Source organism: Natrix helvetica (assembly GCF_964273705.1).
Source record: "Natrix helvetica genome assembly, chromosome: 9".
In the NCBI taxonomy this organism is placed as follows: Eukaryota; Metazoa; Chordata; class Lepidosauria; order Squamata; family Natricidae; genus Natrix; species Natrix helvetica.
Window position 1 is genome coordinate 21,102,172 of NC_138560.1, and position 22,403 is coordinate 21,124,574.

At 42.6% G+C, this 22,403-nt stretch overlaps 1 protein-coding gene across 1 annotated transcript in view; it reads left to right on the plus strand.

The window, feature by feature from the left end:
• Positions 1–22,403, plus strand: part of CSMD2 (CUB and Sushi multiple domains 2) — a gene marked incomplete at its 5' end in the record, with an annotated part of 765,891 nt that overhangs the window by 367,026 nt on the left and 376,462 nt on the right. Inside the window, 2 exons of the mRNA XM_081962655.1 lie at positions 11,948–12,060; positions 18,921–18,998. Coding sequence (XP_081818781.1) covers positions 11,948–12,060; positions 18,921–18,998 — 191 coding nt within the window. The remainder of the gene's footprint in view (positions 1–11,947; positions 12,061–18,920; positions 18,999–22,403) is intronic.

The following is a 22,403-nucleotide window of genomic DNA, read 5'->3' on the forward strand; positions in this document are numbered from 1 at the left end:
ACTACATGAAAAAAATAGAGAAATACCAAATCTAGTTCTATGCAATTCTACACATGGATCTGGAAAGTATAAATCAGTTCTTATCTTACCAATAAGATAAGAAAAGGGGCGTGGTGGCTCAGTGGCCAAGATGCTGAGCTTGTCAGTCAGAAAGGTCGGCAGTTCAGCAGTTCGAATCCCTAGTGCTGCCTAACGGAGTGAGCTCCCATTACTTGTCCCAGCTTCTGCCAACCTAGCAGTTCAAAAGCATGTAAAAAATGCAAGTAGAAAAATAGGGACCACTTTTTGGTGGGAACGTAACAGCGTTCCGTGCATCTTCAGTGTTTAGTCATGCCGGTCACTTGACCATGGAGATGTCTTAATACAGCACTGGCTTCTTTGGCTTTAAAACGGAGATCAGCACCGCCCCCTAGAGTCGGGGATGACTAGCACATATGTGTGAGGAGAACCTTTACCTTTCCATTACCAATAAGACCTCATGAAGAAGTTGCAATTTCAATATGCAATTTTAAACAAATCTGACCCAAAATCACCTAGTTGTATTCCATGGCTAACGTGGGACTTGAATTCATAGTCTCCCACTTTCTAGCCAGACCAGAAAGCCCTCCTTATTTTTATTGATATGCCCATTGTGTTACTGAGCATGTTTTACAACTTTGAATGGAATTGTTCGTCCCTTGATGTTTCATCCAAATTGCTGCTTCTATTCCAAACATTCATTTGTAATTAAGTACTTTCTTATCAGTTGGGCATATAATAATTATTTGAGCCCTATGGAAGGCAGGTATTGTTATCTTTCAATATACCTTTTTGTTGTGTTTTTAAAATATCTGTATTCTTTGTGGTTACATCTGAGCGGTGTCTGTCACTGCCTGATCCTTCTCTCATATCTCTGTCCTTAGATGGATTTACTCTCTTGACTACACTGAATATGAATCCTTTAAGACGCAGTCAGTAAATTATTTTAACTGACATAGTTCAGAAAGATTCTGGTAGCATCTTTGGGGGTGATCAAACTTTATTAAAAAGCAGAAGCTGCTGTGATCAGTAGTTTGTTTCACCAGATGCATAGAGTGGATAAACTGCCATAGAATGAAAATTGGAATAAGTGTGTGGGATTGTTGGTAGGGATTGCTGGCTACCATAAACTAAAACTGTTTATTTTTATTGCTTTTAAAATAACAAGAAAAAAGGGGGGAAAACACATAGAAAATACAAAGGAAAAATAGGGTGGGGGGAATCCCTTCATATACAATATGTCAGGGTTTCAACAGATGCCCTAATTAACTCGTGAGCCTCCGGCCAAGTTTCAAAAGAAATCCAGTTATTTATTAGGAGCAACATGTCAGCACATGCCCATGTGAAGTCAACTCTGCCCCACATAATTTACGGCTCAACTATGACCCTGTTTCCCCCCCCCTCCTCTCAGTCTGTGTCATAATTCACATTCTCCAATGGAGCACTTTTTTTTTTTGAACAAAATTTTATTGGTTTTTTTTTTAAAGAAAAAGGAAAGGGGTGGTGGAATGGGTTACAAATTTTGGCAGTTACAATATGTAGAAGGTGTCCCCATCCCCCGTACTCATAGTATTCATTTAAACATAGACTTTAATACTAAATAACAATATTTTGTCAGCATATAAATTCAGATAATAATTTCAATCAATTTTTATCAAGCAGATTTTCTTGTTCATTTTTGTGATCTGAGTTTTCTTGGTATTGCCCCTTCTCCCCCCGCCAGCAGAGCTCCGGCCCCTCCCGAGTCCTGTAGATCTGCTGTAGGATCGTCAGTTTTATCTAGGAGTGCTTTATTTTTTTCCATAAAGGCCTGTGCCTCTGTGGTTGTGTTAATTCTAACTCTAGCATCCTCCCAGAAAATTAATCCAATGGAGCACTTTTACGGTCTGTAGAAAACATGCCTCTCCCTGGCCAGCTCTGGTAACCTGAGATGCAGCCTTGAGAAAGGTATGCATGGGATGTGTTTCCGGTCGTGGCTGCCAAGCTGCTCCGTCATTTCCCCCCTCCTGCCTATGGCAACTGGACAGCAGGCCAGGAATGTTTTACGAGTTGACACAATATATATCATTTAAAGAGTAAATTATATGTATATTACATATTTATTTAATGCATATATTCAAGTACATATACAGTATATTTCTAATACATTTAGAACTGTCATGCTAATTTTTAACAGACTGTATTTTGTATAATTGAGCCCCATTTTTCAATAATATTTGTCCATACAAAGTCTACATTTACATGCACTCATAGATGACAAGTGTAATCAGGTTGTCAATACATTAAGTAAAAGGGGCCAGACATTTATCCATCTCTCTCTCTCTCTCTCTCTCTCTCTCTCTCTCTCTCTCTCTCTCTCTCTCTCTCTCTCTCTCTCTCTCTCTCTCTCTCTCTCTCATCTATTTATCATCTACGTACTTACATATGTACCAACCTACACATGTACGTTCTGTATTTATTTTTTATATTACTGTTTCAAAGTGTGTGTTATCTATATTGTTAATTTTAAATTCTTTTCTCTTTTGTTGCATATGGGTATTCTGACCAAACCCTCTTAGCATAGTTTAATATTGTCATTTAACCAAAGTTCTTCATCTGTATCTACCTTTCCTAATTATCTTGATACTATTAATTTAGTTATGTTGTATATTTCAATGCCCATTCCCTTGTAACTGGTTAAGGACTGCAACAAAGTTATTTCATTTCATTTCCATTTGGGTCCATCCCTCTCAGCTTCCCTCACAGGAGTGTTGTGGAATAAAAGGGTGGTAGAGCTCTATTTAACTACCTTGTGGTCCTGAAAAATTCACAGGATATAAATCTAACAAAGACCATCATGATGTTTACAATAGTAACAATACTACAAGAACATGTTTATTTATTTATTTATTTATTCTTCGCATTTCTAAACCGCCCCCTCTCCCAAAAAGGGACTCGGGGCGGTGTACAGTCCACACAACAAATAACAGATAAAATACAAATATAAATGTAACTATAAATATACATATGTATGTGGAGGAGGTTAAAATTTAGAGTACTGTACAGAAGAATAAATATGGGTCTAAAAGCCCTAAAAACAATTAAAAATTAAAACATTACCCTTAAAATAACCAGATGAGAGTATACTACCAGGAGTTCATGGTTGTAACATTTATAATTATGCCAGGCCAGCTAATCGGAACAGGTGAGTCTTCAATTTTTGTCGGAAGGAGCGGAAGTCCAAGGTGGTTCTAATGTCGGGGGGGAGGTCATTCCAGAGGGTTGGGCCCATCACAGAGAAGGCTCTACTCCTTGGTGCCGCCCACTGGCATTGCCTAGTGGACAGCACCTGGAGAAGGCCCTCCCTGTGAGAGCGGATTGGCCGCAGGGATATATGTGGGAGGATGCGATCCCGCAAGTAGCTAGGTCCTGAGCCATGGAGCGCTTTAAAGATAGTAATCAGGACCTTGAAACGCACCCGAAAAACCACAGGTAGCCAGTGCAGCTCGCGCAGGAGCAGTGTTACGTGGGAGAATCTAGACCTCCCCATGATAACCCGCGCGGCCGCGTTCTGGACTAGCTGCAGTCTCCGGGCGCGTCCCAAGGGAAGCCCCATGTAAAGAGCATTACAGTAGTCTAGGCGAGACGTCACCAGCGCATGAGTGACTGTGCGTAGGGCATCCCGGTCCAGTAGGGGGCGCAATTGGCACACCAGGCGAACCTGGTGGAACGCCCCCCTTGCCACGGCTGCCACATGATCATCCATTGACAGCCGGGCATCTAGGAGGACGCCCAAATTGCGCGCCCGTTCCACAGGGGGCAGTAACTCATCCCCTATGGCCAGCGATGGGGTCAGCTGGCTGAACCGAGGTGCCGGAAGCCACAGCCACTCAGTCTTGGAGGGGTTGAGTTTGAGTCTGTTGTCCCCCATCCAGACCCCGACGGCTTCCAAACACCGGGACATCACTGCGAAAGCCTCGTTGGGGTGGTTTGGGGTTGAAATGTACAGCTGAGTATCATCAGCGTACAGATGGTATTCAACCCCAAAACCACGGATGATCTCGCCCAGCGGCTTCACATATGCATTGAACAGAAGGGGCGAGAGGACCGACCCCTGTGGCACCCCACAAGAGAGTGGCCTCGGGGTCGATCTCTGCCCCCCTGTCAACACATATTGCATCCGGCCGGAGAGGTAAGAGTCGAACCACCATAACACGGTGCCTCCGACTCCCATCCCCTCCAGCCGGCGCAGAAGGATACCATGGTCGATGGTATCAAAAGCCGCTGAGAGATCTAATAGGACCAGGATAGAGGAACAGCCTCTATCTCTGGCCCTCCAGAGATCATCAACCAACGCGACCAAGGCTGTCTCCGTGCTGTGCCCAGGTCGGAAGCCGGACTGGCGTGGGTCTAGATAATCGGATTCATCGAGGTGACGTGGAAACTGCTGCGCCACCACATTCTCAACAACCTTCACCAAAAAAGGGAGGTTGGAGACTGGACGATAATTAGCTAGCTCCATTGGGTCGAGTGAAGGCCTCTTGAGTAAGGGCCTCACCACCGCCTCTTTCAAGACGGTAGGTAAGGATCCCTCACCCAATGAGGCGTTCACCAGGCCCAGAAGCCAGCCTCGTGTCACCTCCCAGGATGCCAGTACCAGCCAGGAGGGACACGGGTCCAATGAACATGTGGTGGGTCGCAGCCTTCCACGCAACCTGTCTAAATCCTCGGGGGCAACAGAGTCAAACTCCTCCCAGAGTGGACTCACAAGACTCACTGCTGACGTCCAGACCACTGGAGGGGGCCCATCCGCTCCGGATCTGAGCGACTTTGTTCTGCAGATATTCTCCAAACTCCTCTGCTCTACCCTGTAAGGGTGCTCCCCGCGTCTCTTCCACCAAGAGGGAGCGGGTGACCCTAAACAGGGCGGCAGGGCAGTTATCCGCAGACGCAATAAGAGCGTCACAATGTCTACGTTTGGCCGCTCTCAATGCCACAAGGTAAGTCCGTAAATACTCTCTTACCTGTGTTCAGTCAGACTCGGAGCGTGAGGACCTCCACCTGCTCTCTAGACGTCTCCTCTGGCGCTTCATCACCCTCAGCTCCTCGGTATACCAAGGAGCCCGGGTGGGTCGCTGCCGTAGGAGAGGTCGCAAAGGCGCAACCCGGTCCAAGGCCCCAGCCGTCGCCCTATTCCAGGCGGCCACTAGGTCCTCCGACCGAGCGCGGGTCAGGGCTACAGGTAGCGGCCCAAGCTCCGACTGGAACCTAACTGGTTCCATCAGGTGCTTGGGGCGGTACCAGCTTGGACAGACTGGTTCCGCCTCCTCACGGTGGGGGGTAGCGCCAGGGAAGTCTAGCCGGAGACAAGAGTGATCTGACCATGACAGGGGAGTAATGTCTAAGTCCCCTATTCCCAGTTCACTCGTCCTCTGCTCAGATACAAAAACAAGATCCAGTGTGTGGCCACCTTCATGTGTGGGACCCTGAATTAGTTGGGTCAGGCCCATGGCTGTCATGGAAGCCATGAACTCCCGAGCCACCTCGGATGCTGCTCCCGTCGACGGCAGGTTGAAATCCCCCATAACCAAAAGTTTGGGGATCTCCACCGCCGTCTCCAAGATCAGCTTGAGGAGCTCGGGCAGGGCTGCTGACGTATAGCGAGGAGCCAAGTATACAATCAGCAGACCCCGCTGCCTCCCTGGGCCCCATTTCACACCAAGTGACTCACACCCGGGTATCTGAGAAACAGTGAACTCCCTCAGCTCTAGACCATCCCGTATAACCACCGCCACCCCTCCACCCTTACCCAGGCTGATGAAATGCATGGAAACCTGGTGGGCACATTTCCACGAGGGGTAAACCACCCTTGTGACCCAACCAGGTCTCTGTTATTCCTGCAAGGTCCAGCTCCCCCTCAGAGATCAACTCATTAATGAGGGGGGCCTTGTTGGTCACGGACCTTGCATTGCAAAGCATCAGCCACAGGCCCTGTCTCTGTAGATCCTGACCACCTAGGTTGCGGGGGTTGGTACAAACGACCGGGCATAGCCAGCAGCCACGGTCTCCCAACCGAACCTTGTGATCTTCTCTTGTCCTCGCATCCCCCCCTCCCCGCGACCGTTGTAATAAAACAACCCTCTACTGGAATAGCTTGTTCCCTCTCCCCCCCCACTCCGCTCACTTCCCTCCTGGACTCACCTGTTCGTGTGGCACTGGCTTCCCTCCTGGCCTGGTTATCCCCCCCCCTTCCCAGAACCCCCTAAAAACAGTATAAAACATTTTACTAAAAAGCCCCTCAGCTTCCTCTTCTTCCATGTGAAGTGTTAATACCACTTTATAATGCCTTGATAAAGCCACACTTGGAATACTGCGTTCAGTTTTGGTCGCCACAATGTAAAAAAGATGTGGAGACTCTAGAAAGAGTGCAGAGAAGAGCAACAAAGAGGATTAGGCGGCTGGAGGCTAAAACATATGAAGAACAGTTGCAGGAATTGGGTATGTCTAGTTTAATGAAAAGACTAGGACTAGGGAAAACATGATAACAGTATTCCAATATATCAAGGGTTGCCATAAAGAAGAGGCAGTCAAACTATTATTCAAAGCACCTGAGATAGGACAAGAAGCAATGGGTGGAAACTAAACAAGGAGAGAATCAACTTAGGAGAAATTTCCTGACAGTTAGAACAATGAATCAGTGGAACAACTTGCCTCCTGACGTTGTGAATGCTCCAACACTGAATGTTTTTAAGAAGATGTTGGATATCCATTTGTCTGAAGTGGTGTAGGGTTTCCTGCCTAGGCAGGGGATTGGACTAGAAGACTTCCAAGATCCCTTCCAACTGTTATTCTATTCTCTGTTCTAATTCTACTCTACTGTAGTCTAGTCTACCCTATTCCTTTTTCTATTCCTGTTCTGTTCTGTTCTAATAATAGCAATAGAATTATTACATTCTATTCAAAAGGAGAATATAGGACATTTCTTTCCATCATTATCGTCTGCAAACACCTCCTTTTTAATTCTATTCTTGCAAAATAGAACTGTTCTCAGAAGGCAAATAGCAGATAACTAATGTGACGCTGTCTCTAATAAAATGTCTGAAATGGACTTTGGTTAAAAGTAATTGGATTCTATAATAGCTCTTATCATGTTAATGTCGTTTCAACTGCTCTAGTTAAGGCCATTAATTTTGCTCTCATATATATTCCCCTTTTCAAGGGTGTCTGTGAATATTAGGTAAACATTTGTTTCTGATAGAATCCATAATGATTTGTCCAAGACATTTTCCTTTAATTGTTAACTCCCATCTCCAATTATTTCCTGAAATTTAATTTTTGAAAAAGAATAGTATTACATATGTTAATGGAAGAGCTTCTTATTTAATTGGATTCATAAATAGGGAGCTAATACCGTACAGTGCTTAGAAATTCCCACTGCCATTTCAGAACTCCTAAATTGATCCAGAGCAAATGTTTGGCTGAGTTTTTATGGCCTCTCTGATAAGATTTTATTAGAATGTGTTTTTTTTTATTTGCACACTTGTTCAAGAAAGATGTGCTCTCTTGTTCCCAGAATAACCATCTTTAAAAGCCATTTGTGGCCTGAATTTCTTCCCACATGTAAATGTTTATAATGGTTTTAATGTAGGTCAGAATTGAACATGCTTCTTGGACAGTGACGTGCGGTCAGTAGAGGCAAGGGAGGCAGGGCCTCACCTCTCTTCATGGAATAATAGTATATAATATTATATACTATATATATAATATTATATACATCCGTCCGGCCGCGCCCGGGAGACGCGGAGGGAGAAATGTTGTCGGCGCCTCCGGATGACGAACCAGTCGCTTGCTTTCGTCATCGGGAGGCCGACAACATTTCTGCCTCCGCGTCTCCCGGGCGCGGATGGACGAAGGTAGCCAGAATGGCGCCGAAGCAGTCCGGCGAGCGAGCGAGGCAGCGAGATCTTCGGTCACTCGTCCACCGGACTGCTTCCGCATCTCCCGGGCGCGGATGGACGAAGGTAGCCAGAATGGCGCCGAAGCAGTCCGGCGAGCGAGCGAGCGAGGCAGCGAGCGAGGCAGCGAGATCTTCGGTCACTCATCCACCGGACTGCCTCGGCGCCATTCTGGCTACCTTCGTCCATCCGCGCCCGGGAGATGCGGAAGCAGTCCGGTGGACGAGTGACCGAAGATCTCGCTGCCTCGCTCGCTCGCTTGCCGGACTGCTTCGGCGCCATTCTGGCTACCTTCGTCCATCCGCGCCCGGGAGATGCGGAAGCAGTCCGGTGGACGAGTGACCGAAGATCTCGCTGCCTCGCTCGCTCGCTTGCCGGACTGCTTCGGCGCCATTCTGGCTACCTTCGTCCATCCGCGCCCGGGAGATGCGGAAGCAGTCCGGTGGACGAGTGACCGAAGATCTCGCTGCCTCGCTCGCTCGCTTGCCGGACTGCTTCGGCGCCATTCTGGCTACCTTCGTCCATCCGCGCCCGGGAGATGCGGAAGCAGTCCGGTGGACGAGTGACCGAAGATCTCGCTGCCTCGCTCGCTCGCTTGCCGGACTGCTTCGGCGCCATTCTGGCTACCTTCGTCCATCCGCGCCCGGGAGATGCGGAAGCAGTCCGGTGGACGAGTGACCGAAGATCTCGCTGCCTCGCTCGCTCGCTCGCCGGACTGCTTCGGCGCCATTCTGGCTACCTTCGTCCATCTGCGCCCGGGAGATGCGGAAGCAGTCCGGTGGACGAGTGACCGAAGATCTCGCTGCCTCGCTCGCTCGCTCGCCGGACTGCTTCGGCGCCATTCTGGCTACCTTCGTCCATCCGCGCCCGGGAGATGCGGAAGCAGTCCGGTGGACGAGTGACCGAAGATCTCGCTGCCTCGCTCGCTCGCTCGCCGGACTGCTTCGGCGCCATTCTGGCTACCTTCGTCCATCCGCGCCCGGGAGATGCGGAAGCAGTCCGGTGGACGAGTGACCGAAGATCTCGCTGCCTCGCTCGCTTGCTCGCCAGACTGCTTCGGCGCCATTCTGGCTACCTTCGTCCATCCGCGCCCGGGAGACGTGGAGGCAGAAATGTTATCGGCCTCCCGATGACGAAAGCAAGCGACTGGTTCGTCATCTGGAGGCGCCGACAACATTTCTCCCTCCGCGTCTCCCGGGCGCAGATGGACGAAGGTAGCCAGAATGGCGCCGAAGCAGTCCGGCGAGCAAGCGAGCGAGGCAGCGAGATCTTCGGTCACTCGTCCACCGGACTGTTTCCGCATCTCCCGGGCGCGGATGGACGAAGGTAGCCAGAATGGCGCCGAAGCAGTCTGGCGAGCGAGCGAGCGACGCAGCCTGATCTTCGGTCGCTTCCAGAGCCGGAGCGGGATGGAGCAGCCACCGCCTTGGAAGTGAGTCGCGCGGACGGAGCTTTGGGGCTGAGGAGAGAGGCAGGGACGGAGGGAGTGGGGGGAGAGGAGCTGCCCCCCTCACCCCACAGGCAATGGGGAAAGCTTTCCCGAAATGGGGGGGGTGTCGCGGGAAATAAAAAGGGTGCGCGCTGGGGGGGGACGAAGGAGGCTTTGGCGTGCCTTAGAGGCGGGCGGGCAAGCAACGAAAGGAGCAGCGAGGGCGGGCAGTGGCTGCAGGCGGCAAGGCTTGAGCGGGGTGAAAGGGACTGGTGCCGGTGGAGGAAGTAATGCTACGCCGCGGTCCCCTTAATGTTCACTCAGGAAGGCGGAGAACGAGACCACGTGGTCTGCACACGTGGTCTGCACACGTGGTCTGCACATGTGGTCCCATTCCCCGCCTTCCTGATGACGTCACCAGCCTCCCCAGCCATAACCCTCACCGCACGTCACTGTTCTTGGAAAAGTAATAAGGATTCTTTACTACAGAAGCCATTTCTTGATTTGAAAGCTGACAACATTGTGGTAATCATCCTTAACCCCCCCCCCCCAATACTTTGATTACTATAGACCAGGGGTGTCCAAACTTGGCAACTTTAAGACTTGTGGACTTCAACTCCGAGAATTCCCCAGCCAGCAGAGCTGGCTGGGGAATTCTGGGAGTTGAAGTCCACAAGTCTTAAAGTTGCCAAGTTTGGACACACCTGCTATAGACATTTTAAGTATTTTAAAATTGTAGATTGTCCCGAAGATGCTTTCTCAAGACAACTGGACTTTGATTTTCTTGAAAACATTTTACTTCTCATGCAAGAAGCTTCTTCAGTTCTGAACATTTTCAAGGAAAAACAAAACCCAGTTGCCTATTTAAAAAAGCATTTGGGGACAGTCTTGACCTGGATGACTGAGAATCTCCGTAGACACAATTATTTCTTTATTTGTGTAATGATTTTTTTTCTATTGTTCTTATATGGCATTCATATTTATGCACATCTAAACAGAATTGTCTATGTATTCAGTATCCTTGGCAGGAAAATAGGGGGCTGTGGTGATTCATTAAATTAAATTATGTTAAATATTTACTAAGGTGGTAATAAAATGAGAACAGATTTACAGAATTGTTTGCTCTCCAGTTTTCTGAGTTACTGACTGCTTTTGATTCCTAGAAAGAATGGCAAACTTTCCTTAGATAAACCTTGTAGAAAGGATGGATAACTGCTATTGAAAATTAAAGTGGGAAGTATAAATTATGGAAATACCATTAACATTTTTCTGGCATCTCTTTTAAAGTTAAAGTGTTTAACACTACTAAAGTTAAGGTATCTAATGTTTCTAATGTTAATTGAATTATTGTTGTTAGTCGCAAAGTTGTGTCTGATCCATTGTGACTCCATGGACAACGTTCCCCCAGGCCTTCCTATCTTCTACCATCCTCTGGAGTCCATTTATGCTCACACCGACTGCTTCGGTGACTCCATCCAGCCACCTCATTCTCTGTCATCCCTTTCTTCTCTTGCCCTCAATCTTTCCCAGCATTAGGCTCTTCTCCAGGGAGTCCTTCCTTCTCATTAGGTGGCCAAAGTATTTAAGTTTCATCTTGAGGATCTAGCCTTCTAAAGAGCAGTCAGGGTTGATCTCCTCCAGGACTGACCGGTTTCATCACCGTGCAGTTCAAGGGACTCACAGGAGTCTTCTCCAGCACCATAGTTCAAAGGCCTCCATTCTTTGGTGATCAGCCTTTCTTATGGTCCAACTTTCACAGCCATAATTGAATAGAGATCCATTTTGACATAGTGGTAAAAACAACAAGCTATATACCAGGAGATCTGGAGTTCTATCCTGCTTTAGGCCTAACTCAGCTGGATGATCCTTGGCCAGTCACACTTTCTCAGCCCTAGCAGGCAATGGCAAACCATAATAAAATCTTGCCAAAATAACTGTAGGCATTTCTGCAGGCAATCCCCAGCAGTTAAGGTTGACTCAAAGGCACACACATATCCCCCCACACACAATAAAGCTTTGCTTACAAAAGTCCATCGTTCATCTGAGCATGATATACTGTACCATCCATTCTAGATAGTTTTGAAAAGAGAGATCACTGTGGACATTTTGGGAAGCATTACACATGCTTTTATTCCTCCCTTTGCTGTTGCCAACCATCCTTTCTTTCCAGAATATCCTTTGGTGATATGACAAGATAGCAGGGCAGCATTATAATTATCTGTGGCGACAGAGAACTATAAACAGTTTAATTTCTGTGCCTTTGAAGTGGGGAGGCAATTTCACTTGATGGAACACTAATCTGGCCGCAGAAGTTAGAGCTGCATAAAAATCACCATTGGATTTAAATTTGTGTTTCTTTTATACTGTAAAGTCTATACTTGTATCGCAGGATTTCTATGTGGGTAAATAACAGACTGCACAAACCAGTTTTGTTTGCATCTCGAGGACATTTGAAACATGCGGTTTCAGGAAGAGTTCCTTATGCATCTTCATAGAAGAGGTTATTTTTTAAAAAATGTCTGTGGCTGTTTCTGTTAGCTTCTCTTTTCTTTTTTCCTTTTTGCAGGTTTACAGGGACGAACCTTCCTGCTCCTGTAATCAGCAGCAAAAACTGGCTTCATCTTCACTTTATGTCAGATGGGAACCACAGGCAGAAAGGTTTCAATGCACAATATCAGGGTAAGTTGTATCCTTACTAGCCTCTAGAGATCTTTCAAAATTGTTTCAATTACAATAATTCCTAAAACAGGTTGCAGATGTACAGGGCAATTTTCTTTTTTATTTATTTTCCTTCTCTATGTTTCTCATGTGCATTGACTAAAATATTGGGACAAACTGTACACATGTCAGCATGAGAAATTACTATTCCAGCAGTTGTATTCTCACTCAGTGGATGTGGTTGGTGACTTAATAATACAGAAAAACTGCATGCACTTTTCCCCTCAAACAATTGAGGGATGTGATATAAATAATACTCATTTGTACACATCCTTCCTAATACCCGCATTATATGTGTAATTTTTGGAATAAAAACTGTATTTCAAAGCTCAGAGAAATGTGCAGCTAAAAAAATAACAGTCATATTCCAATCCATTAGTTTGGATATTGCATTTTTTTTGTTTCCTTAAAAAATACTCAACCCTTACACTTTTTTTCAGTAGCCTATTTCTAATACCGTACCCAGATTCCTCCTATGCTGTGTTTTACTGCTGCATTCTTGAAAGGGATTAATTCAGTTTGACATTTATGCACGTGTAAGAAATTTTGATACAGCCAGTATATAATTGCATCAAGTTTACTTACTTCCATGTGTCAAACATGAGTAGCAAAGAAAAGAGGTTTAATAGAAGGTTTGAAGGATTGTACAATACCATTACTTTCACCTGCTTCAAAACTAATGCTTAGGTCATCTAATGCAAATGAAAGTCCAACATGGAAGGGAAGATGTTCAAGGTGGTTTCATAAAGGACTGAGGAACAAGATGGAATGGAATAGAATTCTTTATTGGCCAAGTGTGATTGGACACACAAGGAATTTGTCTCTGGTGCATAAGCGCTCAGTGTACCTACAAACACCAAAGTGATGATGTATGCTATATGATTGAAAAAGATGAAGAATTCCAAAAATAAGGCAATGTCTACCTCATTGATTATAGAAAGGCTTTTGTCGTCCATGCTATGTTGTTATTGTTAGTTGCGAAGTCATGTCCGACCCATCGTGACCCCATGGACAATGTTCCTCCAGGCCTTCCTGTACTATGTTAGACTATCTCAAAGGTCCCTTCCTATCCTGAGACTGTATGATTTGAAATTCCCCATTCTCATTATATTCTGAGTCAATCCTTTTTTTTTCTCCCCTCCATTACTTTTTTGGCCATTAAAGCCCATGGTTCAGTAAACAGCAGTGTGTTAGGAAGTCTAAAATTCTGAAATAATTTCTGCCCTCCGTATGTATGTATGTATGTATGTATGTATGTATGTATGTATGTATGTATGTATGTATCAGGGGTGGGTTCCTGCCAGTTCTAACCTCTTCTATAGAAAAGGTTCCACAAATCTACAGTGCCGTTTAGAACCGGTTCCAGCTCCCTCCCCCTGCCCATCCGCACATCATCAAGATGAAGAGCGAGAGGAGGAATTCTGGGAGTTGAAGTCCACAAGTTTTAAAGCTGTCGAGTTTGAACACCCCTGGGTTTTTTTCTAAAGGGTTAGGGGCACAAGGGTCTTGTAACTGGACAGCTTTAAGACTTGCACACTTCAATGCCAGAGTTCCTGAGCCAACATGACTGGAAGAGGAATTCTGGGAGTTGAAGTCCACAAGTCTTAAAGCTGTCAAGTTTGAACACCCCTGTTTTTTTTTTCTAAAGGGTTAGGGGTGCAAGGGTCTTGTAACTTGACAGCTTTAAGACTTGTGTGCTTCAAATGCCAGAGTTTCTGAGCCAATATTTTGGTTGCTAAGCAAGAGTGCTGTTAATTGAGTTTCACCACATTTTACAAGTTGGCCACACCCACCCAGTCAAATGGCCAGCAAGCCACTCCCACCCAGTCACATGGCCAGCAAGCCACTCCCACCTGGTCACATGGCTGGCAAGCCACTCCCACGAAGCAGGCCACACCTACAGAAGAGGTTCTAAAAGATTTTGAAACCCACCACTGGTATGTATGTATGTTTGTATGTATGTATGTATGTACGTATGCATGTATGTAGCTGATTTTCTAAATTAGTTTGAAGGAAAAATGTGGCTCCAGCCTCATCTATGGGTGAGGGTAATGACTAACATCAGACTGATGAAAACAGCATTGCAGCCTCACAACACAAGCTTCTCCACTTTGTACACGTCTTCCAATTTTGCATGCATGCTGACAATGGGCAGAGCTTAGGGAACAATGCCATAATTATGCTTCTATCTTTCTGATGAAAGCACCAAGATCCTGCTGATGCTCTTGGCTTACTTCAAAATCTGAATCATACTTGGAAAGGATCCCACTATTTGCACAAGCTAGGACAATGGGCACACTCTCCCCTAAAAGTCTCTTGGTGTACTAATAGGTTCTTTTGCACAAACACACCACTCCAAAGCCCGGAAAAATATATTAAGAATATATAACTAAATGAAAGTTAGGTTTTATTCACACTACCTTTTATATGTCCTTGCCCATTCTACGGAAGGCAGCTCCTCTGGTGCCTCCTACAAGGACGAGTGTGGTTATTGCCCAACAATGGCATTTTGCAGACCACCGATGTTACTTTGTCCTATTAAATACCGATATGTATTAATTCAGTCAATGGTCTCATCTCCCTCCTCTCATAATAGTAAAACCAATTGAGTTAGGAACTTTATGAATCATCTTTCACATTTAATACATTGAGCTATTGAGTCATAATCTTTCAGTTGAGCATTACATTGTAGATAGGATGTTACTGAATTAAAAGTAAAAGGAGAGGGAAATCAGTCATGATTACTGCTGTGCTATTAAAAGTACACCTGCTTGAATCATGCCTTTAAAAAAAGGTTTTAAAAAATGATGTGGAGTAAAGATTTTTGCTGTAATTTCCTCTCTGATTAAGGCAAATGTCAGAGGTTTGTAATCCAGTGATTTTGGTAAACAGCCTCCCCACACAGAGAGACATAATATTTAAGTGTTTCCTCTAAAATACAAGTTTCCAAGGAGTAGAAGTACCAGAGGATGTAAGGGATTAAGAACAAATGTCTTATTGTTATTTTTAAAGACCTGATTATTTTAAAGGCATTACTTATTCTTAAGAAAGACAAATGTTTCACATTTCAAAAGCAAATAACAGAGGCTGAAGTTATAAGGATTTAAGGATTGATTATTCTTGATCCTTCCACTTTCTACTCAAGTCATCTTTCCAAACTTTTTCAGAAAGCCAGAGTTGGTAGCCATTTCAGTCCTTAGCTTCTATTTTGGGATCCATTTTTAATTACTTTCCCCTAATTACGATAGTTCTTATTCTTAAGATTGCTAAATTTCATAATATTTGACTGAGCTCACTCAAAGTACCCATTGCAAATGAAATGAGAATGTCACAATCTCATCATAGCTAATATTAGTGTCAGTAGCTTCTTATGTTTCATTGATCAGATCTCAAGATTTTCCATATCTTAATTTATGGAGGATTGCATGTGTTAAGGCAAATGAGGGGCACCATGACGTCAATAGTAAAAAAAAAAAACTATTTGAAATGTATATTCCCTTGTTTTGCTTGTTTTTTTAAAAAGATTTTTTCCAGATGTTTCTTAGAAAAGTAAGAAAAAAGAAAAAACTTCCTCCCTTTTCCAGCACCTTAAAGCTACAGGACATGAAATCAATTTTGAAGGAGCCAGGTTAATCTCCAAAACAGAACACCTCAACAAGTGAATAATTATGGAAGCCATCGAAATAGAGAAACATCCCCACAACATGAATAAACATGATGATACCTCCCACCTACCAAACATCTGGAAACCAGCCCTAGTCAACAAATGAACACCACCCACCACCCAGGCCATTACAATATGAAACAACAACGCACACACAGCCAGCACCAATCAGCACCAATCTACCAATCATGATACAACCACACAACCAATCATTCCACTTACTGAAACAAAGCCAGCACCCCATCCCCTCCCACCAAGATTTACAGAAAGATGGCAGCTCTGGTCGCATTTTAAGCCTAGCCGACAGCAGCCTGAAGATGGCAAGTGAGATCTTGCTGAAACGTTGCCAAAACAATCTCAATCTTACACGGGAAAAGACCCGAATACAACAAAACCAGCATATATATATATCTATATATCTATATATCTATATCTATATCTATATCTATATCTATATCTATATCTATATCTATATCTATATCTATATCTATATCTATATCTATATCTATATCTATCTATCTATCTATCTATCTATCTATCTATCTATCTATCTATCTATCTATCTATCTATCTATCTATCTATCTATGTGTGTGTTGTATTTGTGCTGATAAATAAATAAAGGGAGACTATTATGGATCCATTTCAAGCTATTTAGCTCTCATCAGCTAGCCATACCCTTACTGGGATTCGAACCAGGGCAGTATTGCATATTAGGCCGATGTAATTGCCACTAAGCCACAGGCTCTCCTCCTTTATCAGCTAAGCCAGGGAAATAGGTATGTATTTGTGTTACAACCCCTGGTATGCCCAAATATGGGAGGGAGCTCACTACTCCCTCTTTCTGTCATTTGGCTCATCACAGAAAACCATCCAGACAGAAACCCATATTTTTATTTTTAATGTTGCCTTTTTATATTTGTGTTGTATTTGTGCTGATAAATAAATAAAGGGAGATACAAGACAAATATAAAAAGGCAACATTAAAAATAAAAATATGGGTTTCTGTCTGGATGGTTTTCTGTGATGAGCCGAATGACAGAAAGAGGGAGTAGTGAGCTCCCTCCCATATTTGGGCATACCAGGGGTTGTAACACAAATACATACATGCATGCATGCATGCATGCATGCATGCATGTATGTATGTATGTATTTGTGTTACAACCCCTGGTATGCCCAAATATCAGCACAAATACAACACACACACACACACACACACACACACACACACACACACACACACACACACACACACACACACACACACACATATATATATATATATATATATATATATATATATATATATATATATATATATACAAACATTATTTTTAACTAAATTTGACTTAATTTTTTATTATAAGCTTTCATACATAACCGAATTTCTAAACTTCCTTTCGTAGTCACCATTTGCAATTTATAGCAAATTTCCTCTTATCAAAACAATACATAAGTATACATTGTTATCATTATCAACTATTTATCTAACTATATCCATTATCACTTTATTTTTTTACATAATGTTCTAAATTTAATTACATTTGACTAATTTTTTATTATAAGCTTTCATATATCAACCTGTGTCTTTCCAGTAATAGTGCAGTCTTATGTCTTTTGCCATTTGTGGGATTAGTCTTCTGGTTTTTTCTTTAATAAGATTTGTATGGACTTCTCTTCGCAACTTGTTGCTTGTTGCATATGTTATATAATCTCGAAACCCTCCAGGATCTGCTTCTTTAATCAACTTATCTTTGGTTATCAATAGTGCTTCTGACAAAATTACTCTCCTTAGCTCCATCAATTCTTCTCTTTTCTTCTTCTTCTATACCTTGAAATCTGGGGTAGAGATCCTGTCCATCTATCTCCCCTTTCCATATTCCACTCTTTCCATTTCCAACCACGCTCAGTTCACTGTTGGTATCAACAATTATCTTGTCTCTTTGTTCATTTTTCCCTTCAGTTTTTTAGGACTCTAACTTCCACTTTTTCCATTTGATGAGCATCTTCAATTTTTCCATCAAATTTTACTGTTTTACAATCTATATTTTCCAATCTCTTCTCAATTTTCTCGGTTACTTCTAATAATTTTTGAATTTCAAACATACCCTTTTGCAATATTAAGATTTCTTTTTGATGTTGTGCCATTCTTCCAATTGGTAAACACTGCCACTCTAGCATTCAAAACTTTTTATTAGATTTGATACAAGTTCATTTATAATCTTTCAAAACAAGGCTTTGTTTTCACTTCTCTGCAGCTGCCAATGACGTTCCCAAAGATCACATGTATAAACAACCCATGCTCTTCTCCTTATCACTCTCTATAAACAAGCTGAAAAACCTTGAAGTGCAAAGTCAAAATGATCAAAGTGAAAAAAGAAAGGGCTATGTTTCCAGGACTCAAGCCTCCAGCCTCCAAGTGGCAGTGTTACTTCCTTTTCCTCTTACCCTAACCCTAACCCTAACCCTCTTTGTATTCCTTTTATATCTTCTTTATATTCCAGGCTTAAAAGAAACAAAATTCTTAAGTGAAACAAAATAGAAAAATAACCCCATCCAAACCAGTGTTATAAAAATAAAGAAAAATATTTTAATCCATAGGTAAAAAAAGAAGTAGAAGAAAAACTAATCTGTTCACTTTAAAAAATAGGAAACACTTGCAAAAATTCCATCCATGGTTTGCTTGTTGATGCATGTGTGGGAGAGTAAAATAATTTGTTGTGCTTGAATTTTTAATATTCAATATTTAATATTCAATGGTGTGCTTGAATTTTTAATATTTAAGCATGCTCTATGTTCTGAAATGGTATATCCATTATAGCATTTCACCCTGCACTTTTTTGTGTTTAATGGGGAACTTTCATGGTTGATTTGTATAAAAGTGATTTGTTTGCATTGTTTGGAGAAATGGAAAACTGGTCAATCAATGAACTGTCTTGTTAATTGGCAAGTCATTAACTGAGATGGATGGCCATAGAAATTGAACAAATACATATATAAATTGCAAAAAAGAACAAGAAAAGTCTCCCAGTGCTTTGTTCTTCTGGAAACCTAATTTGGCTTTCCAAATAGTCTTAGAATTAAATGGTAAGGCGAAATGCCTTCTTTCCTTAAAGCTTCTCTTTTGTTGAATCTTCTTCTCTTTTGTTCCCTTTCCAGTCAAAAAGCAAATGGAGATAAAGTCCCGGGGAGTGAAATTGATGCCAAGTAAAGACATGAACCAGAAGACATCTGTGTGTAAGTTTCAACCACCATTGCATGTTGAGTGAGACTTAGCACCTTGAACATCCCATATGACTTTCCAGCAATCACCAGAATGATGCCACTCTTTTTCAAAATGGTAATGCCTGTTCTCCCCTCCTACCCTGCATTATTGCTTCACCTGCTCCGTTTAGTGCTCTGTTTGCAAACACATACTAACTCTGTAAGGGATGCCTCTGTGTGTGTGTGTGTGTGTGTGTGTGTGTGTGTGTGTGATTGCGTGTGTGAGTGTAAGCGTGAACCCACACATGTCCACAGTGGAATGGACCATGTGCTGTATATATTGTTAGGAGTGCTTTGCAGGACTGCAGGGATTTGCATTTCTCATCTATACGTCATGCACTCTACTAAGTAATTCAGATGGGAGCAAATACATGCTTGACAAACACAAATGTCAGAAAGCTTGGGTCAATTGTTCAGAAACAAACAGCAAAGGAAAAACAATAATCTAAAACATGCTCAGTTTTATTTTCCTTTCCTAGTATATTAAATGTCATTGTGCCTATCCTCTACATGTTTTCTTAGGTAAGAAGCAATAACTTCATGTAAAAAAGTATGCAATGTAAAAAGAGATTTTGGAGACCTATGTGTTTATACAAACACAGACAGACAGACAGACAGACACACCTCCAGGATTGTTTGCCTTATTGGTAATTCTGTACTTGAGAACAATGTTAGGAAGTTGAGAGAGAGAAAGTGAGAGAGAAATAGTGTTGTTTTGTATCTACTGTGTTCCTCCATTGCTTTTGGGCATCCCAGGTGTGTGTGTGTGTGTGTGTGTGTGTGTGTGTGTGTGTGTGTGTGAGAAGGTATGATGTTTTGGGTCTGAGATTTATTTTGTCTTAGGGACCAGATTTCAAACTGGGACAGTCATCAGAGGAGGAATCTCACCATAGAAATGAGCAAGTCACAATAGTGCAGAAATTGTGTAGTCTTTTTGAGAGGACAAAGAGTAAAAAGGAAAAGCCTCTATTTGCATGAATTGTAGAGGCAATGGAAGGCATTTAGGAAGGAACTGGAAGACCTGTAGGTCAGGTTCTTATGTGGAGTTAACACTTTCTTTCTCACCTCTTCAATGCTTCCGCCTGATTTTTATATGGAAAGCATCTTCAAGACATTTGTTTCCTGTATTCATTTTCCAAGTTGCCTTATTTCCTTTGGTAACTATTGGGGGCACATTTCTCTGGCTATTATGGCATTTTTTTAGTTATAGAAAACAGTGACCTCTTTTAAGAATGGGAGGAAGACAAGCTCAATGAATGTGGACATTCTGGCTCTTTATTCCAGAGGTCTTCAAACTTGGCAACTTTAAGACTTGTGGACTTCAATTCCCAGAATTCTCCTCTTCTGGCTGGAGAATTCTGGGAGTTGAAGTCCACAAGTCTTAAAGTTGACAGGTTTGGAGACCCCCTGCTTTATTCCATCGTGTTCTTCATGAAGATGAAGAGGCAGTATTAAAAAAAAAGAAAATCTTCTCTTTACTCCTTTTCCAAGTGATCACTTCTGCTCTGCTGCTCACGTCTAATTTTTGACTTGTTGTTCTACAAATTAGCGTGTAGATGGTCTGATAATGGAAGAGTTGAGAAGGGGTAAGGAGCTTTCAGCTCTTGGTATTTTCACTGTAGATCACATTTGAAGAACTTGAGACTGTTCTTACCGTGAAGAGCATTTAAAAGATCTTCTCAAGACACTAAGATGTTTCATAGCTCAGATTGTTATATTTTGAACTGTAAGCCACTCAGAGTCATTGACTGAGAAAGACAGCAATAGAAGATGGATGGACGAATGGATGGATGGATGAACAAACAGATAAATAAATCTAGATTGGTTCTTTTTTTATTTATTCAACAACCTATCATGGACCACCCAGTCTATTACAAACTGCTGTGTAAACTGTTCCAAACAGAAGCTTATGTCAGAAACCTTGCAAATTTGAGAAAGGGAAAGGCGAGTTTGAGGTCCATTTAGGCCTTGATATGAGTGAATAAGTTGGCATCTCCCTTCCTTCAACTCAGATGCCCCACTCTAGCAGAATTTCAGAAAGGGTCAGGTCCCTCTTAGCATGTTGGTTACACTTTATTTTATGTGCTTTGAATTCCCATATCTCATAAAAGAAAATCCTATGACAGCCTGAACATACTAATGGGCATTTTCAATAAAAAAGAAAGAAATTGAAATTGAATAAAGCAGCTTTTCAGTCAAACTATGAGCTTCATGTGTTCTGTATTTGTTATGGTGCCATAACTTTCTGCAAGAATTTCCACCATATCAAATGGTGATTTAAAACTTGAGAAAAACAATATCATAATTGTTGTTAATAATCCTCCCAGTCAGCTATGATATGTTCATGCGTATGTGCTTGATATTCTTGTACTAGTTACCCAAATACCAAATACTTCCTTCCTAGAGAGATATAGATATGAATGTTTAGAGTCCTCTCTGAGGGAGATTGGTGGTTGAGAAGTTTGATATGTAAACATGAATAAATAAATATAATATTGTAGTGAATTTAAGCCCTGAATTTTGCAATGAATATCTGACATTTGTAATATACGGAAATGAAGAAATCTGTTGACCTCAGTTTTCGTCAGATTATTTTCTCCGGTAATAGATGTATTCCTTGCCCTCTATTTCTGGATCAGTTTGTTTGGGGAGGGCATAGAGACCCAACATGGAAAAAAAATTGACACAAAATATTGTAGATATTTCTGTGCTATAATTCGGATGGAGAGGAGGGGAGGGGTAGTGTGCTTTTTCTAGCATGCAGACTTTTTGCAAACGACTCTCCAAAAATAATGTGCATTCTAGTTCTTACATAGCATCAAAAACACCAGCATGCTTGCATACAGATTCAGACCAAATCAATCTCGCTTCCCTCTCTAATGACATGTTCCTCTGCCCCTATTTTGTTCCACCTTGTCATGTTTCTACTGCATCTTGATAGGGCTGAACTGTTGAATCCAGATGTTGAATCAGCAGAGCATTTTCTCCAACTGTCATCTTTCCAACCGCAGCAGCAAAGGTTGCCCTTGATAAGCGAGTTTGTTTTCATTATACACAAAATATTAATCATACACAAAAAATTTAATATGCATCAGTTGCTTTGAGCAGAACTTGCAAGAAAGCAAGGAATCGTTGTTTCATTACGTCACTAGTAGACTGAGCAAACAAACCAGTGTTTGCTGAAAGTGTGGGAAACTTTAATTTCTAGAAAGGATCTTTGAGAAGCAGTTATGTACAAAAGGATATTAGAGACTTGAAAGCAGCTCTTTCTCTCTCCCTACAGAAATTGCAGACACCTGATTCTCACCATTTCTACTGTAGAAAGGAAATGTTGAAATGTTTTCTCTGATCCAGCTGGCAACTTGTAGTTTTTCCCTG